Genomic DNA, 26,474 nt, shown 5'->3' with positions numbered 1-26,474 from the left:
TTGACGAGCCCGTCTACAGCGAAAGCGAATCCGGCGATGTGGGCTAGATGACATCACCACGGTGAAGTCATTTTGTTATTTTGGTCACAGATCTATATGTGATACTTGTTGATCTTGCTTTTCTTCCATGGGTTGTTTTTTTGCAAACCAGAGGGAGCTCGGTGGATGGCAGACAGAGGCGAGCACATGCTTTTCGATAGGACCGTTGTTTTTCCACCCTTTTTTCTCTTCCGGCGACTGGAGTGCAATCTATCTGTTTTACACTGTTTTCCATATATGTTCTGCTTTGTAACAAGACGGTACAAAAAGACATGAATTTTCTAGCGAAAGAGCGCATGATCTTGGTGAGATGAGAGGATGGCGACTGCACATGGCATAACATATGAGCCAATGATCCACTTCGGAACTGTTTCGCCGTAGTCGGACTACAAGCCGGATAGCCTGGCTCGATGACTATCCAGCTGACATTTCATTCGGCTCTGCAGCGAAAGCGGCTGGCTGTCATCTATGCATGAAAGGCTCGTGGCTGGCGCATAAAGCACCGTTTCGGAGCATGATGAGGGGGCTGCATGTGGAGAAGGAGAGAGAGAAAGCGCAGCGGGATTTGTGTTGCACTCTCCCACGTTATCTCTTTGTGATTTGTTTTCCTTTCACGACAACTGACAAAGCCGGGTCGGCTGTGTGGTTGGCGTCTTTGTCGGAGCGAGAGAATCTGTGTGTGTGGCTGGCAAGCGAGAGCGAGCTGTGTTCACCATGCCTGATTGAATCCCAGACTTATGAAGTTTCTTTGAAATATCTTGTCCGGTTTTACTAAGAGGTTAGGCATGACTCCGATGAAAGTAATGGGAATCCCTCTTTGAAGTCCAGCCCGATCGGAGGCGCTCACAAAGTAATGGCACGAGCTCGCCTTCTCTAGCATGCTTACTGTTCATCGCAGCCCGGTGGCTGAAAAAAAAGGAGCATTCTACCACCATTCATCAGCGTAGCTCATAAGACGGATTGCCGGCGGCCGGATCCGATAAGGGCCGGACCCGGCGGCTAGGATGAGGAGAAGCCCACCAACTGCCACCAGCCAAGGCGCTGCCCCCGCACGCCCGGCGACCGCGGAGAGCGACCGCCGGCCGATACGGAAGCTGGGGAAACAGTTGGGGAAGTAGTATAAAAGGGCGTCTACGCTATCCGTCTGGCTGATTTTAAACTTTGACTTATCCTATTGGCCGTATCATTTGCTGCTTAAACATCCTTATCAGTGTGCTCACAACTTTCGCTGGGTGACAAGGACACTCACTCCACTACAAGAAGCAGACATCTCAGCTCGGTGCTATCGCGGGGTACCTTTCAGCTCAAGCATCATTACTCCGAAAGAATAACACTGCATATCGACCTTTTGTCGTTTTTATCCGCTACGTTATACAAATCGGACCCCAATCATGCGCGCTTCCGTGCTAGCCAGTCTGGTGCTCTACGCGGGCCTGTCGCTAGCCTGCGGCGGCCACGACGATGACAGGCAATGGACCAAGGAGGAGTTGCAGGAGCTCGAGGACAAATGGGGATACGATGTAAGTCGATCACTCTACAACTATGCGGTCATATAATTGTAGCAAGAGACGGAAACTCATCCTCGCAGTGGGCCTTTTCCGGCATTGGCACCTTTGCCCATCTCGACCACGTCAAGTGCCTGACGAACCCGGCTGAGCGCTTCGACATTGCCATTGTCGGCGTTCCATTTGACACGGCCGTTTCCTACCGACCAGGTGAGAGGATAGTTCCTTTTTACTCTTCCTTTACAATACCTTCCCCTTACTAAACGGATATTGCTACAAGGCGCCCGATTCGGCCCTCGCTTTATCCGCGGCGCCTCCGGCCGGCAGATCGGCTACCGGAGCTACAACCCGCGCGCCCACGTCAACCCGTACCAGAACTGGGCGCGCATCGTCGACTGCGGCGACATCCCCGTAACGCCGTACGACAACGCCATCGCGCGCGAGCAGATGACGCAGGGCCTGCGGGAGCTCGGCCGGCGCCGCACCGTGTCATCGGTGAGCGACAAGCCGCGGCTGATGCTGCTCGGCGGCGACCACAGCCTGACGCTGCCAGCGCTTCGCGCGCTCAAGGAGATTTACGGGCGGCCGGTGCGGGTTCTCCATTTTGACGGTACGTCGACTTCCCAACACCCTGGTTGGCACTGAGAAGGGAAACTACTTACACTGCACACACAGCTCACCTCGACACCTGGGACCCGGCCAAGTACCCCTCGCACTGGGGCGCGACGGAGTTCACGCACGGCTCCATGTTCTGGATGGCCAACAAGGAGGGCCTGCTGTCCAACGCGTCGTCCGAGGCGTCCGTGCACGCGGGCCTGCGGACGCGGCTGAGCGGGACGGACCTGGGCGACCACGAGGACGACTCCGGGCAGAACTGGGTCCGGTTCTCGTCGGACGACGTGGACGCGCTGGGGACGCAGGGCATCGTGGACGGCATCATGGCGACGCTGGGCACCGAGGACCCGGTGTACCTGTCGGTGGACATTGACGTGCTGGACCCGGCGTTCGCGCCGGGCACGGGCACGCCGGAGCCGGGCGGGTGGACGACGCGCGAGCTGATCCGCGTGCTGCGCGGCGTGGAGGGGCTCAACCTGGTCGGCGCGGACGTAGTGGAGGTGTCGCCGGCGTATCAGGGGGCGGGGGAGGAGACGGCGCTGGCGGCGGCGCAGGTCGCGTACGAGATCCTGAGTTCGATGGTGAAGAGGGGCCTGCAGGGCATGGCCAAGGAGGGCGAAGCGGCGGCGGCAGATGTCAAGGACGAGCTGTGAGGTTGATTATTAGGAGGATAGGATGGGTTGTATAGTGTAGAAATGTGCTTTGTACAAGATTGATTTAGCAAAGCGAGGAGTTGGTGGTACCAGAGAAGAGCTGTCTTGGTTGATTGTTGTGACTGTCTGTTGGCAGGCTGCGGGTAGGTAGAAATATTGCCGAATACAGATTGATATGATACATGCCTTGTAACTCACAACACAATGCATCAGACCGGGACGGCAAAATAGTCACCGGTAGAGAAGAGTCATCACGCCTGAAAAATAAAAAATATTACCTGTATAGATGATACATATCATTGATTGACTGGAACTCTTCTTTGTTTCAGCGAGAATGCCACAGCGTACTCGGAGCTTCACCGCCCAGCCAAAATTACCCGTTGAGTCACACCCCACCACTGGTATTTTAGACAGCTGCCATGCCAACTCGACTTCACCCCTCAACCCCGCCATATTCTCTCTCAGACGGACAGAAAAAAATTGTCTGCCGAAGAACAACGTGATACCCGAGATCGACTACGAAACGAACCGTTACACTTCATCGATCCTTGTACAAAGAGCTCTAGACGTTATAGACTCCACCGCCACAACCGCCATGGCCGCCGTTCAGGAACTCGCTGAGCGGGTCAAGCGCAGCGGCGACATCTGCTACGTCGACACTGATGTTGGCGTCGACGAGCCCACCGCCGACGGCACCGAGGCCAAGCCCTTCAAGACGCTCCCCTTTGCCTACATCCAAAAGATTGACCACCATGGCACGCAGTTTCTCTCGCGCGCTTCCGTCACTGGCCCCCTGGCCGATGGCGAGGACCCCGCTGCCCGTTTGGCCTGGAAGGAGCCGGCCAAGAGCGCAGTAAAGAAGGCCCAGAGTGTCCTCGATATCCACAAGAAGAAGCTCGTCAAGCAGCAGGCCGCACAGGCTGCCGAGGATGCCAAGAAGAAGGCCCGCCTCGACAACCTCGAAGCCGCGAAAAAGATTGTCCTCGTCCAGGACGCCTCGCTGCCGGCCGCCGTCAAGATGGGCATCGCCAACAAGGACGTCGAGCTCGGCGACGGCAAAAAGAAGGGCGCCCGCGTCAAGGTCTCCGGTCGCATCCACCGCCTGCGCGCGCAGAAGCAGGCCACCTTCATCACGCTGATTGACGGCTACGGCCACCTGCAGTGCGTGCTGCAGTCGGGCGACCTGACCAAGACGTACGACGCCCTGACGTTTGCGCAGGGCACGTCGCTGACGCTCTACGGAGAGATGCGCAAGGTGCCCGACGGCCAGCAGGCGCCCGACGGCCGCGAGCTGCACGTCGACTACTACGAGGTCATCGGCGCCTCGCCCGGCGACGACGAGGCCATCACCAACAAGGTCTCCGTCTCGCAGAACCAGTGGGACCAGGGCATGCTCGACAACCGCCACCTGGTGCTGCGCGGTGACAACGCCGCCTCGCTCATGAAGCTGCGCTCGCAGGTCGAGTGGGCTTTCATCAAGACGTACAACGACATGAAGTTCGTCAAGGTGTCGCCGCCCGCGCTCGTGCAGACCCAGGTCGAGGGTGGCGCCACCCTCTTCAAGGTGCCCTACTACGACGAGGAGGCCTACCTGACCCAGTCATCCCAGCTCTACCTCGAGACCGTGCTGCCCAGCCTCGGAAACGTCTACTGCATCGAGAAGTCGTTCCGCGCCGAAAAGTCCCTGACGCGCCGCCACCTCTCCGAGTACAGCCACGTCGAGGCCGAGCTCGACTTTGTCACCTTTGACGACCTTCTTGAACATCTCGAGGAGCTCATGTGCCGCGTCATCGACAGCGTGCTCGGCGACCCCGAGACGGCCGCCTTCCTCAAGGAGCTCAACCCGACCTTTGCCCGGCCGCAGCGTCCGTTTATGCGCATGCGCTACAGCGACGCCATCGACTGGCTCAACGCCCAGGATCCCCCGATCCTCAACGAGGAGGACAAGCCGCACGTCTTCGGCGACGACATTGCCGAGGCCGCGGAGCGCAAGATGACGGACGCCATCAACCGCCCCATCTTCCTCACCCACTTCCCGGCCGAAATCAAGGCCTTTTACATGAAGAAGGACCCGCAGGACAGGCGCGTGACGGAGAGCGTGGACTGCCTGATGCCCGGTGTCGGCGAGATTGTCGGCGGCTCCATGAGAATGGAGGACCTGGACGAGCTCCTGCAGGCCTACAAGACCCAAGGTATCGATGCCAAGGACTACTACTGGTACACTGACCAGCGCAAGTATGTATTTCCCGGACGATGATGGAAAGGAAGAAGAGAAAAAGACAAACGAGACATGGCTAACAATGTTAGGTACGGTACCTCTCCTCACGGCGGATATGGTCTCGGCCTTGAACGTTTCCTCGCCTGGATGGCCAACCAGCACACCGTCCGCACGACATGCCTGTACCCTCGCTTCATGGGCCGCTGCAAGCCATAGATACAATTTATGCGTGTATTGATTGCTATGTTATGAATCATGTGGATATATGGAAATATGGAGGAGTGGTGAAACGGAAAACAGGTGCATGTGGACGATTCAAGGCATGGCAGGTAGATCTAGATAGACCTAGATTCTAGAATAGACATGCGAAGCATACTCTCTACTTGCTAGTCATCAGCTTGGCCACGTCAATCTTGAAAGGTCCAGAGAGAGGCTGCTTGACCTCGACCGAGTTGCTCGCCTTGTCATCGGCAGCAGCCCTTTTCCCGCCGCCGAGCACGGTCACCTTGCTGATGACGCTCCCGGTAACGTACTTGAACGTGCCGTTTGCGCGCAGCACGCCGCCCTCGTACGCAAAGTCGACCCGCGTGACCCTTCCCCGCTGGTCCTCCGACTCGCCGTCGTCCAGGTACAAGCTTCCCTCCGCCGCACCCTCCGCGTCCGGCGCCACCAGCAGCTCAAAGTCCTGTCCGCGCACCTCGGCCGTCGTCATCCCCGCGCGCACACGCACCGGCACCACGCTCCCCCCGCGCCAGAACAGCGGGATATCGTCCAGCTGCTGGTCCTCGCGGGTCACCACCTCCCCCTCCCCGAGCACCCGCTCGTGCGTGTAAAAGTCGTAGAAGACGTCCCTTGGCAGGTAGAACCTCGCCTCTGTGCTGCTCTCCTCCACCACCGGCGCGACCAGCAGCGCCGGCCCGTAGAAGAACTGCGCGTCCAGGGCAAACGTCCGCTCGTCGCCGGGGTACGCAAAGAACATGGGCCTCAGGCAGGGCGTGCCGTCCGCCGACTGTCTCTGCAGCGCCGTGTAGAAGTAGTCCAGCAGGCGGTAGCGGACGTCGATGGCCTTGCGGGCGGCTTGCGCCACCGACTCCCACCGGTAAAACTCCTGCGATGTCGTGTTGATCGCGTTGTGGTTGCGGTAAAACGGCTGGAACGCGCCCAGCATCGCCCAGCGCGCACACAGCGCTTCCGTCGTGTCATCGCCGAAGCCACACACGTCGGAGCCGACGACGGGCACCTGGAAGAGCGCGGAGAAGGCGAGCATGCCGCGCACGCTCCATAGGTAGTGCCGCCAGGTGGAGGCGTTGTCGCCGAGCCAGTGGGCGACGTGCGCGCCGGCGCCGGCAAAGGTGGACCGGGTGACGACGAGGGGCCGGAGGCCGGGGCGGCGGGCGAGCATGGCGGCGCGCGAGGCGGAGGACATCATGCTGCCGTAGAGGTTGTGCGTGTCGTAGAGGGTCAGCCCGTTGGCGTGGAGGAGGTCCGGGCGGGCGGTCTTGCTGGACAGGTCGCCGTCGGCATTGTCGATGCGGTACGGCGGGTACAGCAGGTCGCGGCCCGGCAGGCCCTTGCGGGTTCCGGGTGCGATGACATGCTGTTGGGAGACCCCGCGGCGCGGCAGCAGGTGCTCGCAGGGAAACTCGCAAAAGTTGGAGGGCTCGTTCATGTCGATCCAGAGGTAGTCAATGTCGACGCCGGTGGCGGGGTCGAAGAAGCGCGCAAACTCGCCGGCCCAGTAGTCGGAGGCGTTGGCGGCGAACCAGTCCGGGTAGGCGGCCGGGCCGGGCCAGACCTCGCCGCGGTAGACCTCGCCGCGGAAGGTCATGAAGGCGGAGCAGTCGACGCCGCGGTGGTAGGGCGGGTAGTCCTTGGCGGCGACGGCCGGGTCGACCATCATGACGTACTTTTGGCCGCGGTCGTGCAGGTCCTGGACGAAGCGGCGGACCTTGTCGAGGGGGAAGTTTATAGGGTCGAGGGCAAAGACCTGGATGGAGTTAGAAGACGAGGATAATATCACGGTGTAATGAAGGGGACGGGGCGAACATACAGCACGTCCATCCATGTAGTCAATGTCCGTCCACATGGTCTCGAGAGGAATGTTAGCGGCGCTATAGTTGGCGACGACCTCTGCAACCTCGTCGATGCTCGTATATCCCCATCGGCAGTTGTGGAAGCCCAGGCCCGAGTACGGCGCCAGGGCCGGTAGACCGGCCACCTGCGCGTACTGCTTGCTCACGTCGATCGGCGAGGGCCCGGCCAGGAAGTAAAAGTCAAGCACGCCGCCGATGGTGTTGTACTCGAGATACTGCTCGCCCTCCGCGTCGACGTCGATCTTGACGTCCATGCCGTTGGAGTTGAGCAGGAACACGCCGTGGGTGGTGCCGCCGGCGCGGTGGTCATAGTACACCGGGTGGCTGCCGTACAGGTTCTGGCGCTGGCCGACGCCCGGGTTATCGAGGTTCCAGAGGGTGCGCACGTAGCTGGTGGTTGGCAGGCGGAGGGAGTCAGTGTGCTCGCCGAGGCCGTAGAGGTTCGGGGAGGGGGGAAGACGGGTGCGCAGGCGGAGGTACTGCGACTCGAAGACGAGCGGCGCGGCGGAGGAGTCGAAAAGGACCTCGCCGGTGGCGGCGCGCGCGACGGCGAAGGAGAAGGGGGAGGCGGTGTAGTTGAAGGTGAGCGCGGAGGAGGCACGGGCACTGTGGCAGCCGGACGCTGGAGGAGGAGGGGGCCGCGGGAAGACGGACTCGGGCACCTGGTAGACCTGCTCGTCGACGTCGACGATCTGGACGTGGATGCGTTCAGCTGCGGATGACTGACCTTAGTTGAGATTGTTTAGAGGAAGGGATAGCACAGAGGGTACGCACCGGTGTCGTAGCTGACGGTGAGCTTGAGGTTCTCCAGGTCGCGGCCAAAAGCGTTGCAGGCCGGGCCGGCGAGCGTAAGGTCGGCGGTGAGGCCGTGGGCCGTGGTCTTGACGTTGGAGGCCGCATATCCGGGGCACTTGTCCGCGGCCGAGTTATCGGCGACGGCGGCGCGGGCGACCCCGACCAGGAGGAGGGCCTGAGCAGCTGCGAATAGACTCCTCATCGTAGCTTTGCGGGATGGGTAGAAGAAAGCTTCAATGGAAGGAGATGAGACAAGCAGCTGCGACTTCGGATAATGACACGACATTCGGGGAGGTACTTATACAAAAACCTGACCCCGGTTCCGATGTGACTTTGCTGCATGTATGCATGGCCCAAGTACCCCTCACCCGAAAGAACGTGGGGGAAGCGGACAGGTTTCCGGGGGTTCCAGGTCCACCGGAATCTTATCCGGGCCGCTTGAATCGGCCCTACTCCAGTCCGCCGTTCAATTGCCGGCTGCTGCAAGATCACTCCATGATGGGTGTTAGTAAGTGTTGGGGCCGGTGTGGTGATGCTGTCATCGAGGGTGAAGCTCGCACATATTGCGCCACTAAGGCGATGGTAGCGTCAACACCAGGCTCACTAGAGTAGTAGTTTCTTCTCTTCATATTATCGCTTTTCTTATTGGTAGACTATGTACTGAGGCGATAAAAAGTTGGATCGGGCAGTATAAGTTGACCATGATGTCGGTCCGGCAGACGGAGACGAGGAGCAGGTTGGGGAAAGGTCCGATGCACCACACCGCTTTGTTGGGTGTGGCTTTTTTTTTTTTTTTTTTGGCTGGTGGGTTTCATTCAAATAAACACGTTGTAAATGCAATACATTTCAGTAAAGTGTAACTTGAACCTCGGCCGCCTGACTGGATGAGCAGCCGCCCGTTATGGATGGGAAGGAGATTGATGCATTTACACTCTGTATCTAGCATCTGACTTCTCAACCGCCGGCACAAGACGTCAAGGCTCTTGTTTAACATTGAGACTCTTTTTGTTTGAGTCTTTCCGACTTGTCACCTTTTTGGCGCTGGTATTCCCTGGCCGTCGCTGTCGGTCTTGTGTAAGACGTCTCACGTATCACAACGCACAAAGTGATTTGACGCCGTGTATACAGCGTCAAGTGGAACGTTATCAATACATTAAGAATTTACAAAGGCCATTCCTATTAAAATGTGAGTAAACATCTCTTCGAGAGTCATGGCAGCCGCTTATCCATGGTCCTCTTGTGAATCATCGCACCGGGCGGCTGGTCTCCGTACTCTGACGCTTTCATGACGTCTGTTTACACTTTACTGCGGCCAAATCTCCCAAATACTTCCTGAATTATATTTAGTGACTACGGCCATTTCCTAAAAATATAAAATTCATGCCTGTGCATTCGTGGTGGCGCTGTTGCTGGTTATTCGCCTCCTGCGTTACCTGATGCATGCGCAGGGATTTGACAATGGCCAGGCTACAACGACACACAAATGCTCACACAGAATTATCTGTACCTTTATAACATGTCTCTCTTTCTTTGTCTTTTTCTTTTTCACAAACCCTGTTCTTTCTTCCCCATTATCGTTCTTTCTCATTCGAACATCGTTCAGTTAAACACGTGAACCTTCTACCGCAACAACTTTCCATCTACTCGCAGCATCTTTACGTGTACAAACCTCTCACGGCAAGACGACAAGCAACTCTTTTATTATCCCAAGTTTGCTACGCCAAAGCCTCTCCCTATAGCGCCAGTCATCACCAGCGTCGCCCGTCACAGCGTGGCCCGGGGCCCTCAGTGCTTCACGAGCGGCAACACCAACAAGAACTGTCGGTCAGAGCTGCGGTATTACATAGAAGGCAAGCTAGCACATCTCATCAGAGACAGTAACTTCAAGTGCGCCCATTTACGACCATGTCAACCAAGAGTTCCAAAAAGGGCAGCAAAGCCCCCAAACCGAAAACACACGACGGCAACCCCGCCCTGCCGAAGCTTCGCATCGTCAGGGCGAAGAAAACAATTATTACCGCCACGAAAAAGAATGACCAAGATATCAACGAGTCCTGGAAGTTCAAGGTCATCTCTAAAGACTTCCTCGAGCAAAAGGAGATCTGGGCGTCCCGCACACAACTCGACGACCACGGCCAGGAAAGGTTGGAAGAGTGCAAGACTAAGATCTTCAAGGACAACCCCCGGTTTAGCAATATGAGCGCTGGGGCAGAATGGAAACTAAAGAAGGAGAATGGCCCCAGATACGACTGGAAGCTGGTGCAGTTCAATGAAGGAACGGATCCAACCAACGCCGAAAAGGAGGCTGGCTTGAAGCTCAAGTCTAACAAGGAAAAGGACTACAAGCTGCGCGATCTTTCACGGAAGTTAATGAGCATTCCGCCAAAGAAGAAGTACAAGGAGAAGCAGGTGTTCTGGCTTTATTACGAGCGCCTGAAAGCGGACCAGGGGTGCGTGGAGAAGGAGCAGAGTGAAGCTCACAACATCCGCAGCAACCCCCCTACGAAACCGGACTCTGCCGCCGCATCGCCGGAAACTACTCCCCCCCCACGACCTGCGCAAGCCGGCCCGTCCGTCTCGGGGCAGGACCAAGTCGTGGCGTCGGCGCCTCCCCAGCCGACACCTCCGCAGGAGACCCATCCTGTAGTTGAGGAACCGCCTTCTCCTAGCGAGTCGAGCAAGTACCGTAACAGTAGTCGACCATCAACTTCTACCAAGACTACGTCGACCGCGACCACTTCAGTTCCAGAGGCGACTCCGCCGGCGCAAGCGACTCCGCCGGCGCAAGCGACTCCGCCAGCAACTCGGCAGGAGGACGAGTTTCTAATGCATTCAATGCTTTGTGGCAGCGAGATGAGCCCGTATTCTGACTACAGTCAGCTACCAGATTTTTTGGAGGCTTGGTCGCCGGCCCTGACCAGACCAGGTCCAGAGGCAGAGCCCCCGGCGCAGCCGAACCAGCCGGCCCCGCAGCCGGAGGCGACGCTGTGGCCGATGGACGAGTATCCCGTACCCACGGAGGCGTTAGGGCAAGCGGCCGGATCAGCTCTGTTCGGCCCGGGTCTGGAATCACAGCCCGCGCCGCCGCGGTTGTCGGCATCGTGGCTGACGGAGCTGTATCGCGCATGCCCGGGGGGGTCGCCAGAGCGAGTGGCCAGCCCGGATCCGGAATCACGGTACGCGCAGCAGTCCACCGGACCGGCTCCTCTGCACGAGCCCGGACCTCCCCTCACGGTGTCCAATCTCGGGGCTCACAATAAAGAGCACGGCGAAGACTACGAGCAGACGGTGTGCCCATCAGGCGTGTTGGAGGGCCAGCCAGCTCCGGCCCGTCCGGCTAAGCAAGCGGAGCCCCCGGGGCAGCCGGCTCGGTCAGCTCCTCAGGAGATGCAGGGGCTCAAGACTGCCACGGAGGAGTACATGCACATGCTGAGGCAGTTGGGAGTTCCTGTGCAGGCGGCTCAAGTGCCTCTGGGCAGCCCGGTTCCTTGGCTCAAGATTGCAGACAACTTGGTGTTCAACTACTTCATTTATCCGACCGCAGGCGGTCTGGGCGCGACATCAGGGAGTTCGCATGGAGACGCCGGCTCCGGGTGCCGCGTGAAGACGCCGGCCGCGGTGCCCGAGCCGGCCGTGGAGCGGGGCCGCGATGCAAGCGTGGGCGCTCGTCCCGACAATGCCGGCACCGTCCGCGGCCGAAGCCCCGATCGAGCTCACCCCCATACGCCCGACAGCGCCCCTGTACCTGAAGCCCATAGTGATGCCGGCGCGCCGACCGACTACGAGTCAGCGCTGTCATCTCTTTCGGCAGACCGCAGAAAGACTGGACATGCAGAGCGCAGGAGCAACTTCCCGCAACCCGAGTCCCCGTCCCTTTACTTGATTTGCGAGGCGGAGTCCGACATGGAGTCCGACACGCAGAGACGGGGGAGGCGCCCCGAGGAATCGGATAGGTCGTCTGGAGTTGAACGTAGAAGAGCCGAGCGCAGCCGGGGGGGAATAGGAAGGGCCGCCCATCCGGAAGAACGTGTTACACGCCAAGGGCCGCGCGACGACTCGAACACTCCGCCACCAGTCCCGGGCAGGCGTCGCGAGGGAAGGGTTCATGGCAACAGTCAGCCTCGCAAGAACGATCAAGCTAAGAAGAAAGATCAAGCTTACAGCAAGAGTCGGCCTCATAACGAAGATCAGCGTAAACCAGGCAAAACGAGCGGGCAATATGATAGGTCCCGCTGATATGTTCCTGGTAGAAATCACGGGGTGTGATTTATTTCTACTTTTTGTTTGGCTTTCTCGGGTCGCATTTTTAGTTGTTTGACAGGGACAGAGAGAGAGCTGGAGATGGGGTCGTCGGCACCCGGCGCTAGGCTAGGCTCGTGATAACATTTCTAACACTGCAGGTTACCCTAATTGCACAGAGTAAAGACAGAAGAACATTTATTATCCCCTCCTCGGTTTTTTTTTTTTTTTTTTTTTTTTTTTTTTTTTTTTTAGTTGACAGTGAATTGATCACAATGTCCAAGATGCTCGCTGTTGTCTTTCCTGCACAGCCTCAATCAAGGGGCTCTCAGGGGGCTCTAGAACAGGGCATCCACTGGTAGGGCTCAGGCAGGCCTTGGCAGCGCCAAACTTCAGCCCTGTCGCGCCCGTTTACCCCCGTTTACCGATCCCATGTCGATCAAGCAGTTTCCTGCGTTCGGCATGGTGAGGCGGTAATCAGAAAGGTTGAGAATCATGGCCGGTAGCAAAATCGGCCTTGTCGGGAGAGGCCGCATAAGCGCGACGGTTTAACACCAACGGTTGACCGAGTTAAGATTATGCGTTGGATGTGGCTTTGAAATAGGGCTAAAGTAGGCTTGGCATGACAACGTTGTTGGTTGTCTTGCATATACTCGAATCATTGATTCTTCGTAATAGAAACTCTTCGCATAAAAATCCGACCTTGAGACAAGTCTACGTCAGCACAAGCCTCTATGACACACGTGACGCCAACGCAGGGCGATAAGGCTAAACAAAGACGAGCGACGATCCTTCAACCAATCCATCGCAAGAGACGGTCCATATTATGTGGTGCAGTCCCCGAGCCCTGCCCTGTCATCCCAATGCGAAATCATGGCTCCTAAATCGCCTTCGAGATTTATCCTTCTCGTGGCGGTTTTCGCGCTCATATGGTGGACCTTGTTCCGCTCCGCGACCAACTCCGGCCGCAGCCTTGGCGAGATTGCCAACACCGCCCTCCCTCCGCTCGATTTCTTAACCGCCACGTTCGACCGAAAGCAGAAGCACGCGCAGCACTATGCTTCACAAGAGGCACGCGACTTTTGCGTGGCCCGCGCCTACTCCGTCTTCACACCGCAGCGCGCGTCCGGCGAGCGCAAGATATACGACCTTATCATGGTCAACACGGAGCTGGATTTTTTAGAAATTCGCCTCCACGCGCTACATGACTACGTCGATCACTTCGTCATCGTCGAGTCGCCAAAGACGTTCCAGGGCCACAGGAAGCCGCTTGTTATCGCGGAGAACTGGGACCGGTTCCGCCGGTACCACGATAAGATGATATACCACGAATTGACTTTCCCCAAGTCCTTCAACCCGAAGCGCGCGTGGGACTACGAGGACTTGCAACGAGACGCCATGTTTGAGCAGGCTTTGCACGCTCTGCAAGGTCCCCGGACGCCCGTCAATGGCGACGTCATCGTCGTCTCCGACGTCGACGAGATCCCCCGGCCCGAGTCGCTGCTCGTGCTCCGTACCTGCGCCTTCCCCCGACGCCTCACCCTCGGCTCCAAGTTCTACTACTACTCCTTCCAGTTCCTGCACGCCGGGCCGGAGTGGCCGCACCCGCAGGCCACCTTCTACCAGGGGCCGTGGCGCACCATCCGGCCGACCAACCTGCGCAACGGCGACGGAGGCCTGCCCTGGCTGCGCGAGTGGGAAAAAGGCGTTCTGAGCAACGCCGCGTGGCACTGCAGCAGCTGCTTCGCCACGATGGAGCAGTTCCTCAACAAGCTCGCCAGCTTCTCCCACGGCTGGATGAATGATGCGGAGTATAGGGACAGGGACAGGATCGCGGACGCGATACGCAAGGGTAAGGACGTGTGGGACAGGGACCAGGATCAGTTCAGCAGGATCGAGAATAATACGGATATGCCGCCGCTGGTTCTCCAGGAGCCGGAGCGCTTCGGCTACATGACGAGTCGGGATGGACAGTCGGCAGGCTTCACGGATTACCCGTGAGAGGAACGAGGAAATGACATGACTGGACGATTCTTGGGTATAATTGTTGTGGAATAGAACAGGACCATGGCTCGAAAACTTACGCCGGGGAATGTATATGCATATCATGAGCTTGAAGCCTGGGTTGGATCCGGAAACCAGCCATGCAGATGTAAGAAGCAAACAAAATCTGCTAATATTATGAAAATTAATGATTAGAACGCGGTACCGCATTCAAGCTTTTCGAGTAAAGCGTAAGAACTTGGCATGACTTTAAATCGATATGAGAGTTCCAACTTGGTCACCCCGCCACACCAAGACGAGACTTGGCGATGGTGGGGCAGACCAAAAAGTTACGGCGACGGATACTCGAGGAAAATCTCTCCACGTCCTCATCCTCCCGCAGATTCTACAACCACAGGTGGAATGGATCACTAGCTGCCGAATTGGTCATTATATAACTACTCTGTCGCACATACCGCTAAGATGCCTGTACGTCCCCCCCCCCCTCTCAAGCTCACCGTCCACTTGCCCTACCTACTAACCCACGGCCACACAGCTCATCATCGTCACTGGCCTCCCGACCTCGGGCAAGTCCACGCGGGCTCAGCAGCTGCACGACTACCTCTCCATCCGCGTCGCCGAGACGAAGCACCGGCTGCACCTCATCTCCGACGATAGCCTATCGATCTCACGCACCGTCTACGACCTCGCCGCGCTGCCCGCGCACACGCGCTCCGCCAACGCCTCCGAGAAGGACGCTCGCGCCAGCGCTTACGCCGCCGTCAAGCGCGTGCTCTCCGACCGCGACATCGTCATCCTCGACGGCCTCAACTACATCAAGGGCTGGCGCTACCAGCTGCACTGCGAGGCCAAGGCCGTGCGCACCCCCAGCTGCGTCCTGCAGATTGGCTGCGCGCCCGACCGCGCCCGGCAGGTCAACCAGGAGCGGCTAGATAGACGCGCCACCGCCGGGGAGGGATCGGACAGCACCCCGGGACCGTACGAGCAGGGCAACTGGGACAACCTCGTCTTCCGCTACGAGGAGCCCAACCCGATGACGCGCTGGGACAGCCCGCTGTTCACGCTGATCTGGGAGGACGACGAGGCGCAGGCGGAGCGCACCTTTGCCGCGCTGTGGGAGGCCATCGCCGGCGACGGCCGTAAAGTCGTCAAGCCGAACCAGTCGACGGAGCCACGCGGGCGCGACGCCGGCGGCGACTACCTGTACGTGCTCGACCGCGAGACGCAGTTCGTCGTGCGGCGCATCCTGGAGCAGCAGGGCGAGGAGGTGGGCGGCGAGGTGCGCATCCCGCTCAACGACGCGGCGCAGGAGGACCTGGTGGTGACGCTGCCGACGCTCAAGAAGCTCGCCCTGCCGGGGCTGCAGCGCCACCGCAGGGCGTTCATGGGGCTGAACCGCGGCGGCATCGGGCTCGAGGCGGTTGGCAACATGGCGGCGGATCGGCTGCGCGCACTCTTCGTCCGGGCGGGCATGATGGCGTCATGAACAACTACACGAATAATGAACAAAGCCTTTTGGGAGATGTTTTGCATTTACGAGCGCGGCAACACTGGCTCCTGGGTAATACTACACGAGTCCATATCTATTTTACATTATGCGTGTCGTTCATTCATGCCCCCTTTTCGCGTTGACAAAAACGACGAGACGATTGCCGTTGCCCTACGCGGGCTGTCTACTTTTTCGACTTCATTTCGGCTTCATTTCGGTCATGATGCTAGTGGCAAATGGCTTGCAGTGTTGGCTCAGTCCGCCTTGAGTGAGCCATTAGGGACAGTACCAGCCTCCGAAAATCGTTGAGCGAGGCTGGGCGCACCTGGCGAAGTGCCGCAACTGAGAGACCGGCCGCGGAGCAGGTCGCCCGAGACATCGGGGGAAGCAACCAGAGAGACGATGGGCTTCAAAACCTCCGTCGCATCAGGACGCACCACATGCGCGCTGGTATCCGCAGCCTCCTCGTCAAAAACAAATCGATCCATTTCCTTCTCGTTAAAGTCCTGCCCGGGGTTCGCCGTCTCGTACTCGAGGATGTTGATGAGGTGGTAGAAGCTGGCCGCGAGCGCGCTCCCGATGCCCGGCCCGACCCAGTAGATCCAGTGGTAACCGGGGAAGCTGCGCAGAACGACGCAGGGCGCGAGGCTGCGCGCCGGGTTGAGCGAGCCGCCGGTGAAGTAGACGCCCGTCATCTCGGCGATGAACAGGGAGAGGCCGATGCCGATGGGGGCCAGGAAGGTGCCCTTGTGCTTCTCGGCGGCGAGCATGATGATGGTGAAGACGAGCTCGGCGGTCAGCAGGGCCTCGATCCAGACGCCCTGCGCGATGGAGGTGCCGCCGCCCAGCGCCGTGGCCACCTGCAGCTCGCCGGGGAAGAGCGCGGAGACGAGCGCCGCGGCGGAGGTGGCGCCGAGGATCTGCGCGACGAAGATGAGCACGGCGCGGATCGGCCCGAGGCCGCCGATGAGGACGAGGCCGAGCGTGACGGCAGGGTTGAAGAGACCTGTGGGAAGAAGCGTGAGAGTCGTCAGAGCCGCCCAATTTCCTTCTTCTGCATGGAGAGAGTCTCACCTCCGCTGATGCGGAAAAACACCCAGGCGTTGACGGCGAGGCTGAAGCCAAAGGCCAGCGCAACGTACAGCAGGGTCGGGGTGTCGGGAATGTCGGCGATCGCGTGCTGCTCGTCGCCCTCCTGGCCCTGCTGCCCCGCGGCGCGGTTGCCCTTGAGGGCCGTGTTGGCGACCTGCGTGGCCGCGAAGGCGAGGAAGAGGAAGAGGAGGGTGCCGACGAACTCGCCGATGGCGGCGACGAAGTGGTTCCGGATCTTGTTGGGGATCGCCGACACCAGGCGGCGCGGGTACACGGGCTGGATGATTTGCATTGTGAGGAAGAGGGTGTGGCGCGCGAGCGAGGCTGGTGATGAAGCACGAGTAACACGATTCCTACACAGTCAGAAGCAAGGAGGATCCAACATGTTATATAAATCAGTTGCCTTCCACACAGGTTTATACTTGGCATGTCTTGCCTTGTAATCCGTCCACGCGGTGGGATCTTACTCCCTTCATGCTAATCTATATTTTAACCATCTAACTCCCTCAGAGGCAGTGGAACTCCAAGTTGATGGCAGGCAAGGGAAAGAGTTCCTAGATTTTCCCTGTTTTTTATGTTGCACTTTGGCCGAAGTGGACTAGATGCATTAGACGGATGACGAGGCTTGGCCAAGGCGAGGTTAATGCGTTCTACTAGGTTGCTTCTTGGTCTCCAGATGGGTTTGGCTATGACGCAAGGGCGCATTTACAACTAATTTGCCAAGCTATAGAAGAAAGGGCTTTTGTTACAGAGTATGGGCAGGAACTGCGGGTATGTGCGTGTGCTGGCCTGAGTCGGGATATACGCGAGCGGAGCATTATCGAAGTGGCGTCGGCGCCATCCAGCGGCGAGGGAGGACAGCGATTGCCGGAAGGGCATCCGGCGTTGTCGATCGTACTACTGCGGTGGCAGCACTTGTGCACAAATCCTGAGCAGACTTTATGGGATAGACAACCGTTACAAGGCTTTCATTGTTTCTGTGTTGACAGGGCATCGATCACATCTAGTTATATATCTGAGCATACGTTGCCCGAACTAGGCCTGTATGTTTCGAGACTGGAGGGCCGTTGCAATTGGTTCAAGCGATACCATGATGAAATAGAGCTGTGCCTTGGTCGTACAGATACGGAACGATACAAGACGAGCAGCCTTGTCAACAGCTAGGCTCTGCTCGCGACCAGGCGGCTAATACGCGCGGTGTCAGACCATGCTGGCTGGCGCATCCCGGCAGGACAAGTAACAACTATTCCTTACATATGTACACACTACCTACATGGACTAGTTGTCACGCCAAGGAATCTAGTAGAAGACAAAGGCCGTAGAGTCGTGCACAGGGCAGTTTGTTCGGCGTGAATTCTGGGAGACGATGTACCTCCGATGGGTAGGCTGCAAGGCCGCGTTGCACCACATATTGACTGTGATTGGCATGGGAATGCTGCTGGCGTAGCTGCCAATGTCCGCCACCGGGAATGTTACTGGCGTTTCTCAATCAGCCAGATGGCTGCCTCCGTGAAGCTTTGTTGGAGGTGAAGAGCCGTGATGACAAAGCAGCGGTACTGCCAGGCAGGCACTTGCCAATTGCGTGGCCTCGAGCTGCCTGGGCTCGGTTGGTGGTGGAATGTGGCAGAACGTTCCACTGACTGGAACGGCAAACTGACAGCGCCGTCTTTATCGTTTCCGCCGCTAAAACCGCCCCAAAACCACCTGCACAGGCCTCGCCACAGCTCCCGGCCGCCTAAAAGTAGCGAGCACTCAAGGCACCTGGACCATCAATCTTCCGCTCCGCCTCAGGGCCTCGTAGTCTCTGATTGGTCCATCTCTGTCAAAGTGGACCTGCTACTGGCAAGTACCTTGTACCGCTCCGTTGCAACTCACCAAAAGCCAAAGCAACCACTGTGGCATTACCTCACCTTCGAAACGGGCTCCTCCTCTCACCTCTTCGGCACGACTCGCCTCTTGGTCCTATCATCATCACTCCAAATCCGCAATACCCTTTCTCTTTTCCTTTCCCCCAACAAACTTGTTCCTCGTCTCTGGTCTTGCTTTTCTCTCTCATCGCATTGCTCTGCGACAAGGCCACTGCTGCATAATAAACACTCGTCAGCCCTGCGTTTGTTGCTCGCCGAGCTGACTCCGTTCCGCCACCCGCAACCCAATCCCCCTCTTCGCATCTTCTCCAAGCTCACACGCCCGGCACAATGGCTCCCCAACCGGAGGAGCACAAGAAGAAGGTCAACTTGACGTGAGTGTCACCCTTTTTATTCTCCTGCTGCCCGCCAACAGAGCTCGCCCGCAGCTCCGAAAGCCCAAACCCGCCAGCTAACAGTTTCCCTAGCGATGTCTCTGGCGCTGAGATCAAGCACGTAAGCAGCATCGCCGACCGCATCACTGCCACGACCCTTCGAACCCAACTAACCCTTCATACAGGAAGATGATGTCGCGACCGCCATTCTCAAGAAGAAGAAGAAGCCTAACCAGCTCATGTGCGTTGCTCCCCCGCAGTGCCGTCTCACGCGTCTGCCTCTCGCTAACCGAACTTCACTAGGGTTACCGATGCCGTCAATGACGACAACAGCATCATCGCCCTCTCCGAAAACACCATGGAGGAGCTCCAGCTCTTCCGTGGCGACACAGTCCTCGTCCGCGGCAAGAAGAGAAAGGACACTGTTCTCATTGTCCTCGCTGACGAGGAGCTCGATGACGGCAGTGCCCGCATCAACCGTGTGGTTCGCCACAACCTCCGCGTCAAGCATGGCGACATGATCACCATCCAGCCCTGCCCCGATATCAAATATGTATGTTGAGCGAACCATGCCAACCCACAAATGCATTTCTAACAGGTTTTAGGCCAAGCGAATTGCCGTTCTCCCCATCGCCGACACTGTCGAGGGCATCACCGGCTCGCTCTTCGACGTCTTCCTCGCTCCTTACTTCCGCGAAGCTTACCGCCCCGTCCGCCAAGGCGACCTCTTCATCGTCCGTGGTGGCATGCGACAAGTCGAGTTCAAGGTCGTCGAGGTCGACCCTCCCGAGTACGGCATTGTAGCCCAAGACACCGTTATTCACTGCGAGGGTGACCCGATCGAGCGCGACGAGGAGGAGAACAATCTCAACGAGGTTGGCTACGACGATATTGGTGGCTGCCGCAAGCAGATGGCTCAGATCCGTGAAATGGTCGAGCTTCCCCTTCGCCACCCCCAGCTCTTCAAGTCCATCGGTATCAAGCCTCCCCGTGGTGTCCTGCTCTATGGTCCTCCTGGTACTGGTAAGACACTGATGGCTCGTGCCGTCGCAAACGAGACTGGTGCATTTTTCTTCCTCATCAACGGTCCCGAAATCATGTCCAAGATGGCCGGTGAATCCGAGTCCAACTTGCGCAAGGCTTTTGAGGAGGCTGAGAAGAACTCTCCCGCCATCATCTTCATTGATGAAATCGACTCCATCGCCCCCAAGCGTGAGAAGACCAACGGTGAGGTCGAGCGCCGCGTCGTTTCCCAGCTCCTCACCCTCATGGATGGCATGAAGGCTCGCTCCAACGTTGTCGTCATGGCCGCCACCAACCGTCCCAACTCCATCGACCCTGCCTTGCGTCGCTTTGGCCGTTTTGATCGTGAGGTCGATATTGGCGTCCCCGATCCTACCGGCCGTCTTGAGATTCTTCAGATTCACACCAAGAACATGAAACTCGGTGACGACGTTGACCTGGAGCAGATTGCCTCAGAGACCCATGGTTACGTCGGTTCTGATGTGGCCGCTCTCTGCTCAGAGGCTGCCATGCAGCAGATTCGTGAGAAGATGGACCTGATCGACCTTGACGAGGATACCATTGACGCCGAGGTTCTCGACTCCCTGGGAGTCACCATGGAGAACTTCCGTTTTGCTCTCGGTGTCTCCAACCCCTCCGCCCTTCGCGAGGTTGCTGTTGTCGAGGTGCCCAATGTCCGCTGGGAGGATATCGGTGGTCTCGAGGCTGTCAAGCAGGATCTGCGCGAGCAGGTCCAGTACCCTGTCGACCACCCCGAAAAGTTCCTCAAGTTTGGCCTGTCACCATCTCGAGGTGTTTTGTTCTACGGTCCCCCCGGTACCGGTAAGACAATGTTGGCCAAGGCTGTCGCCAATGAGTGCGCTGCCAACTTCATCTCAGTCAAGGGACCCGAACTCCTCAGCATGTGGTTTGGTGAATCGGAAAGCAACATCCGTGACATCTTTGACAAGGCCCGTGCTGCTGCTCCTTGCATCGTGTTCCTCGACGAGTTGGACTCTATTGCCAAGGCTCGTGGCGGTTCTGTCGGCGATGCTGGTGGTGCATCTGACCGTGTTGTCAACCAGCTCCTGACTGAAATGGACGGTATGACTTCGAAGAAGAACGTCTTCGTCATCGGCGCTACCAACAGACCTGAGCAGCTCGACCCTGCTCTGTGCCGTCCTGGTCGTCTCGACTCTCTCATCTACGTTCCTCTGCCTGATCACCCTGGCCGTCTCAGCATTCTCCAGGCTCAGCTGCGCAAGTCCCCTGTCGCCCCCGACGTGGACCTAGACTTCATTGCCAGCAAGACACACGGCTTCTCTGGTGCCGATATCAGCTTCATTGCCCAGCGTGCAGCCAAGATTGCCATCAAGGAGTCCATTGACGCCGACATCGCCCGCACCAAGGAGCGGGAAGCTGCCGGGGACATGGACATGGATGAAGATGAGGATGCTGAAGACCCCGTTCCTGTCCTGACCAAAGCCCACTTCGAGGAAGCTATGCAGATGGCCCGCAGATCGGTCAGCGATGTCGAGATCCGACGCTACGAGGCTTTTGCACAGCAAATGAAGAATGCCGGGCCCGGTGCCTTCTTCAAGTTCCCTGAGGGCGAGCAGAGCCAGGGTGCTGGAGGAGACTCGTTTGGCGACGCCGGCAACGACGACGGTCTCTATGACTAAGGCGGCCAAGACCGAGAGATTTCGAGATTGTGAATTGTATTCTACGCAATGAGTGACTTGAGCAAAAGAAGAAAGACTCGGGTGCTTTTCGGTGGTTATCGTTTTGCTGGGAGTTTGAGAAGCATTAGAGGCTAATGTAAGGGATTTGAACCCCTTATAAATATGTAGAGTCTCTGTTGTATTCAGCGTCCAGAGAACCTGGTGCGATGAATACAACAGGTATGACTCTCAGCAGATTTATTCAGCTTTCATAGATGACGCAATTGATTTTTATGACGAAGTTTCGTGATGCTCTTTGCTGGGTGATGTGTATTGTGGCGATGGTTCTCTTGATTGATGTATGGTTTGTTAAGCCTAGGCTAGGTAGTTGTGGCTCGGTGCACCTCTATAAAGACGCCTCGGTAATGTGAAGCGGCTATTTGAATACATCTGGCCTTTTTTATTATTGATTTATTGATTTATTGATACAAGTCGAACTATACAGCGGCTGGACTTGATAACAGCCGAGTGATTTCCCTGGTTCCCTGTAAAAGTAAAGTCCCCTTGTGTGTGTCCTCTCTAACGCCATATGCTCCCGTTTTTTTTTTGGCCCCCCCTCGCGCCCATTATTATTAAAACCCGCCGCATAGCGATGATCCCTTCTCTTTTCACGGCCCGGATGCCGTCCGTGGCTCCTCCTCCTCCTCCGAGTCTTCAAAGTCGCGCCTGGAGCTGCCCTCCCCATCCCCCGCGTACTCCTCATCCTGCTCCTCGCGGCGCGCCTGGTCGATGCGTCGCGCCTAGTCCTCGATCTCGCAGACGCTCTCGAGGCACTCCTTGGTGACGCGGATGGTCTCCTCGACGACCGCCTGGGGCACCGCCAGCGACGGCCTCCCCGCGGCGCCGTCGCCGTTGGTCGTCGGCTTGCTGCTGCTGCCGTTGGTCGTCGCGGAGGAGGAGGCTTCGCGGATGTCGTCGAGGACGCGTCGGAGGAGGGCGGGAAAGGTGATGACTTCGCCGGAGCGGAGGAGTTGCAGGGCGTGGTCCTGCACGACGGTGGGCCAGTTGGAGGAGTCGGCGTTGAGGGCGTGGAGGAGTCGCTCTTGGATCCTGGGGGAAGAGGGGAGGGGCGGCGTTTTGGTTAGCGAAAAGACTGGAGGATTTGGAGAAGGGGTTGAAGTTTGGGGAGGGAGGGGGGGGAGAAGGGGGTTGTGAGGAGGAGAGGAGGGCGGCGGGGAGGGAGAGGACGGACTTGGGGACGTGGCCGTCACGGAGGAGGATCGTGTTGATCTGTGAGCGAAGATCCGGGTCGAGCGTCGCGGGCGTGTAGTCGGCGGCGGACGAGGGCACCTTGACTGGCGTAGACGGTGTTTGCGCCATGACTATTTTTTCTCTGTGTTGTGTTGTGTTGTTGTGGTGGTGTACAAAAGGTACAAGACGTGTAACAGATGAAAAGGCGGTATCGCAAATGTTGTTTCTGTGTGTGTGTGTGTGTGTGTGTGTAGCGTCAAGGTCGCCGATATCGTTGACCGCCCGATAGGTGGGAAAGCTTGCCGCGGCGGCGTGCTTAGCTCCGTCGTCGCTTCGTTCAGGGTGGCGAAGAACGGGAAACCAATTGGCCTCGTCGTTTTTGTGGTGCGCGTGTGATTCCGGCTTGGAATTGGTAAACGTCCGGGTGGGATGCGAGGCCGTGTTTCTGATGGTCGTCGATTTTTCTCCTCCCCCAAGGGCGAAGATGACGTGGGTGACGAGTTTGGTTCCCCGGGATTTGTGTGGGGGGGCCAAGGGGGAAGAGGCAAACGCGCGCGCCCGCTCACGTCGTTGTTCGAGGTAGCGTCTAGGTGAACTGCTGTTGATGTTGGGAACAGCTTTTTCTGTCTTACGCGTTACTTGGGTATCCAATGGCTTGTCTTTTTTTTTTTTAAGATGACGTCGCATGGAAACCTGGCCAAATAATGAAACCGATGGCTGGGGCCCGTTCTTCGATGTTGCTCTGCTATTTTTCTTTTTTTTTATTAAGCGCCGTCGCTGACGGGCCTAACTAGCGGGACGCAACCATCTCCACCTTTTTTGGAGGGGAGGTTTGGCGGCTATACGTAAGTCGCTCCATCATACGTCAAGTTTTGGCCGCGGCAAAACGGAAGTAGGAAAGCAACAGCGGATAAAGAATGTATCTTTTCTGCTTTTTTTTTTCCTCGTTCTGAAAGATCCTGTTCATCTCTTTTTCCAAATCCTTGTTCGTCATAGTTGCTCTTATCCGAGAGTTGACAGGTCGTATACACAGGGCGGTGTCCGCGGCAAAACGGATTCTCGGCGCAGCATCCAATCAATATTATGAGTCAGATGGTACAGTAAGAAAAACAAACATTAGGATTTCTGCGGTCTCGACTTTTTCAGGCTCTAGATTTACTTCCATGCCAAAGCGAGGGTTGAAGCCCGCCCACTGTCGTTGGCTGTTGGCCCATTGGGCCTAGTTGTTCAGCACGACGTCTTGTCGGAAATGAAAAACACCGAATATCTTGAGATCCGTACTGATTTATATCCAAATCTGTGTCTTAGTCGTCCGGTAGAAATTGTCCATCTACTCCTGTTCCTGTTTTGTGATATCCTACGTCTCGTCTCGTCACTTGAGACTGTTGCCATCTTGACAGGCATCAGATAAGACAGCCAGCCCACACGTGGAAGAACCGAAACACAATATCACGTAGATGCCAGCCATTGTTGCTTGCATGGTGCACAAGATCTCCCCATCCACCACCGACTCTCCTAAACGCAAAGGCTTTTTCATCTAACTGCAGGCACTGTTGACGCCGTCGTTGCGTCTGCACTGCTGATGCTCAACCACAGCCAACGTACCTACCCTAGACCACCTCCCCGCGCTGCACACTTTCCACCTGCCAGGACGACACCACCACTGCCAACCAGCGCCCACCCACTTTTCCGACTCTACATCCTTCTTTTCCACCTTCATCCCACACTTGATCAACAGTATTTTCTTCCTGGCTGTTCCCGTTCCGATGTGCAGCGGCACTGCCTCCTCCCTCCCCCCTCCCCCCTGCGGCCCGTCCCGTTGGTCCGCGGGACCCCAGCTCTCGGCTTCTCTCGTGCCTCTCTGCCTGCCCACCCCATCCCCTTCCCTTCACCGACACATCACGTTCTTGCCCAACACAACAGCGTCTTGAAATACCGCCAAAAAAAAAAAAAAAAAAAAAAAAAAAGGGCCTCACAGCGCATCCATTGCGGATGCGCGTGGGCGCATGATGCCGCTCCTGATCACGGTGACGATGATGAACACGGCACTTAGCTTGCCGGGCTAATGCAAACTATAGTAGGCAGGGTTGTCAAAAAAAAAAGAAACGGGAGAACAAAACATCTTTCCTGCCGCGATATAGTAGAGTGTAAGTCAGAGATGCACACCGTATCATCATCACGCATCCAAGTAAATGCGAGAAGCACGGGATCGATCCCGCGTGCCATCAGCTTGCAGGGCCTCACCGAAATCTACACATCCGTCACTAGCTATTAAATTAGGCATTTCTTTCCAACAGCCACCCCGGCACCCTGTTTATCAAGGCAATCAATCAATCATACGTGAGCAGCACGACCGAGTGCGTGTTTTCCCATTCTCCCTCCCTTACGTCAGTCTGTCTCCTTGGGCTGCTGCGACGCAGTACTTTCTTTTCATGTGCCGTTGCATATCGCATTGCAAATGCACCTCCTCTCTGCTCAACTTCCGAGCATGCGCAACCCTCGCAGTTCCGGGCTCCGCTGTGCCGTGCCGGGTACATATATGCAATACCTAACTTGGTTAATACCTAACCTGTACAGAGTACAGTCGGTGTTGACCCTTTTTAGGTTCGGCGGTGAAGCCGCGCTCAGTTTCTATGACAACTTTTCCATGTACCGAGGGGAAACAAGGACACGCAGGGGAGAAAAAGGCTCACCAGTGTTGGGAGCCCGGTATTCCGTCGAATAAGCCGAAGCCGTCAACCCATCGCCAATCAACTCTCTTCCCGCGCCTCCAGTGTCCTACAGCCAGTCGCGTTCCCGTTCTTGGCTGCCAATCCCACCATGTTCTTCGCGACTCAGATCTAGGTCAGGTTGTTTCATTGCTTCTGCTCTGTCTGTGCCACGTTGTCATTTTCCCGAACAAAAAAAAAAGGCAAGCCTCGTTTCGGTCGTGGCTCCGTTTGTTGGAAACCCTCCTAGCTACCCCTTGACCGCTACACTTTTGCTTTGCTGGTAGACACACGTTTCGCGTCGGGCGTCGATAACCAAAGGACATGTGATGCACATGATAGGGGAGAAGGCAGCAATGAACCAGCAACGGCCTCATCTTGCGCCAGGCAGCTCTGCTGGAATGGGCTGCAAGCACCCATATCCATTGCGCTTGCAGGCCCCCTTGCCCTCCTTGTTGTGGCTGACAAGTGCTTTCGTGCACTCGGTACGGAAATCCGTGCTCGCACATAGTGACCCGATCATCTTCTCCCTGCCAATTGCTAATGCAACGTCGGTACATGGACTTGTCTACATAGAGAGAAACAAGGTCGCAAGGCAAAGAGTCAACCGTGTTACACGACATGCGTGCGCCAAGCTTTGGGTTTACCTTGACATGCCTCCTAAGACAACCAGCAGGCAGGGTGTAAGAAAGGGTCGGTCAGGCAGCGTTACATAGTAGAGTCCCTTGTTGCTCTGCTTCTTTGCGCCGAATCCAGAGGAGAATAGAAATAGTGTCGTCTTTCGCCAGCCGAGCACGGTTCTCTCCTTCCCAAAGCCATCGCCGCCCTCCTGCAAGCTCTTGGGAAATCTTATGCACAGTGACGGACA

The 26,474-nt window shown here is 57.2% G+C and overlaps 9 protein-coding genes across 9 annotated transcripts; 6 read left to right on the top strand and 3 right to left on the bottom strand.

Moving 5' to 3' along the window:
• Positions 1-1,430: 1,430 nt before the first annotated feature.
• On the top strand, positions 1,431-2,812 carry ISF_01929 (agmatinase; the record flags this gene model as incomplete). Its single annotated transcript, XM_018845536.1, has 4 exons — positions 1,431-1,559; positions 1,628-1,754; positions 1,825-2,154; positions 2,220-2,812. The coding sequence occupies 4 exons, from the start codon at positions 1,431-1,433 to the stop codon at positions 2,810-2,812; spliced, it is 1,179 nt and encodes a 392-aa protein (XP_018707259.1).
• A 595-nt stretch (positions 2,813-3,407) lies between these two features.
• ISF_01928 (asparaginyl-tRNA synthetase) lies at positions 3,408-5,246 on the top strand (the record flags this gene model as incomplete). The annotated part of the gene is made up of 2 exons (XM_018845535.1): positions 3,408-5,047; positions 5,120-5,246. The coding sequence occupies 2 exons, from the start codon at positions 3,408-3,410 to the stop codon at positions 5,244-5,246; spliced, it is 1,767 nt and encodes a 588-aa protein (XP_018707258.1).
• A 163-nt stretch (positions 5,247-5,409) lies between these two features.
• Positions 5,410-8,120, bottom strand: ISF_01927 (glycoside hydrolase family 31 protein; the record flags this gene model as incomplete). The annotated part of the gene is made up of 3 exons (XM_018845534.1): positions 5,410-7,017; positions 7,081-7,850; positions 7,898-8,120. The coding sequence occupies 3 exons, from the start codon at positions 8,118-8,120 to the stop codon at positions 5,410-5,412; spliced, it is 2,601 nt and encodes an 866-aa protein (XP_018707257.1).
• A 1,703-nt stretch (positions 8,121-9,823) lies between these two features.
• On the top strand, positions 9,824-12,154 carry ISF_01926 (hypothetical protein; the record flags this gene model as incomplete). Its single annotated transcript, XM_018845533.1, has 1 exon — positions 9,824-12,154. The coding sequence occupies one exon, from the start codon at positions 9,824-9,826 to the stop codon at positions 12,152-12,154; it is 2,331 nt and encodes a 776-aa protein (XP_018707256.1).
• Positions 12,155-13,030: 876 nt separating this feature from the next.
• On the top strand, positions 13,031-14,158 carry ISF_01925 (glycosyl transferase family 17 protein; the record flags this gene model as incomplete). The annotated part of the gene is made up of 1 exon (XM_018845532.1): positions 13,031-14,158. One exon carries the CDS (start codon positions 13,031-13,033, stop codon positions 14,156-14,158), a length of 1,128 nt encoding a protein of 375 aa, XP_018707255.1.
• Positions 14,159-14,623: 465 nt separating this feature from the next.
• Positions 14,624-15,647, top strand: ISF_01924 (RNA polymerase II elongator complex subunit; the record flags this gene model as incomplete). The annotated part of the gene is made up of 2 exons (XM_018845531.1): positions 14,624-14,629; positions 14,697-15,647. The coding sequence occupies 2 exons, from the start codon at positions 14,624-14,626 to the stop codon at positions 15,645-15,647; spliced, it is 957 nt and encodes a 318-aa protein (XP_018707254.1).
• Positions 15,648-15,904: 257 nt separating this feature from the next.
• On the bottom strand, positions 15,905-17,034 carry ISF_01923 (aquaporin; the record flags this gene model as incomplete). Its single annotated transcript, XM_018845530.1, has 2 exons — positions 15,905-16,656; positions 16,725-17,034. The coding sequence occupies 2 exons, from the start codon at positions 17,032-17,034 to the stop codon at positions 15,905-15,907; spliced, it is 1,062 nt and encodes a 353-aa protein (XP_018707253.1).
• A 1,906-nt stretch (positions 17,035-18,940) lies between these two features.
• ISF_01922 (cell division control protein Cdc48) lies at positions 18,941-21,668 on the top strand (the record flags this gene model as incomplete). Its single annotated transcript, XM_018845529.1, has 5 exons — positions 18,941-18,984; positions 19,078-19,105; positions 19,170-19,225; positions 19,288-19,537; positions 19,590-21,668. The coding sequence occupies 5 exons, from the start codon at positions 18,941-18,943 to the stop codon at positions 21,666-21,668; spliced, it is 2,457 nt and encodes an 818-aa protein (XP_018707252.1).
• A 779-nt stretch (positions 21,669-22,447) lies between these two features.
• On the bottom strand, positions 22,448-23,027 carry ISF_01921 (hypothetical protein; the record flags this gene model as incomplete). Its single annotated transcript, XM_018845528.1, has 2 exons — positions 22,448-22,749; positions 22,802-23,027. 2 exons carry the CDS (start codon positions 23,025-23,027, stop codon positions 22,448-22,450), a joined length of 528 nt encoding a protein of 175 aa, XP_018707251.1.
• Between the last annotated feature and the right edge of the window lie 3,447 nt (positions 23,028-26,474).

Source organism: Cordyceps fumosorosea, assembly GCF_001636725.1.
Source record: "Cordyceps fumosorosea ARSEF 2679 chromosome Unknown scaffold_3, whole genome shotgun sequence".
NCBI classification, from domain to species: Eukaryota; Fungi; Ascomycota; class Sordariomycetes; order Hypocreales; family Cordycipitaceae; genus Cordyceps; species Cordyceps fumosorosea.
Note: the sequence above shows the minus strand (reverse complement) of the source record. Positions and strands in the feature narration are given on the sequence as shown.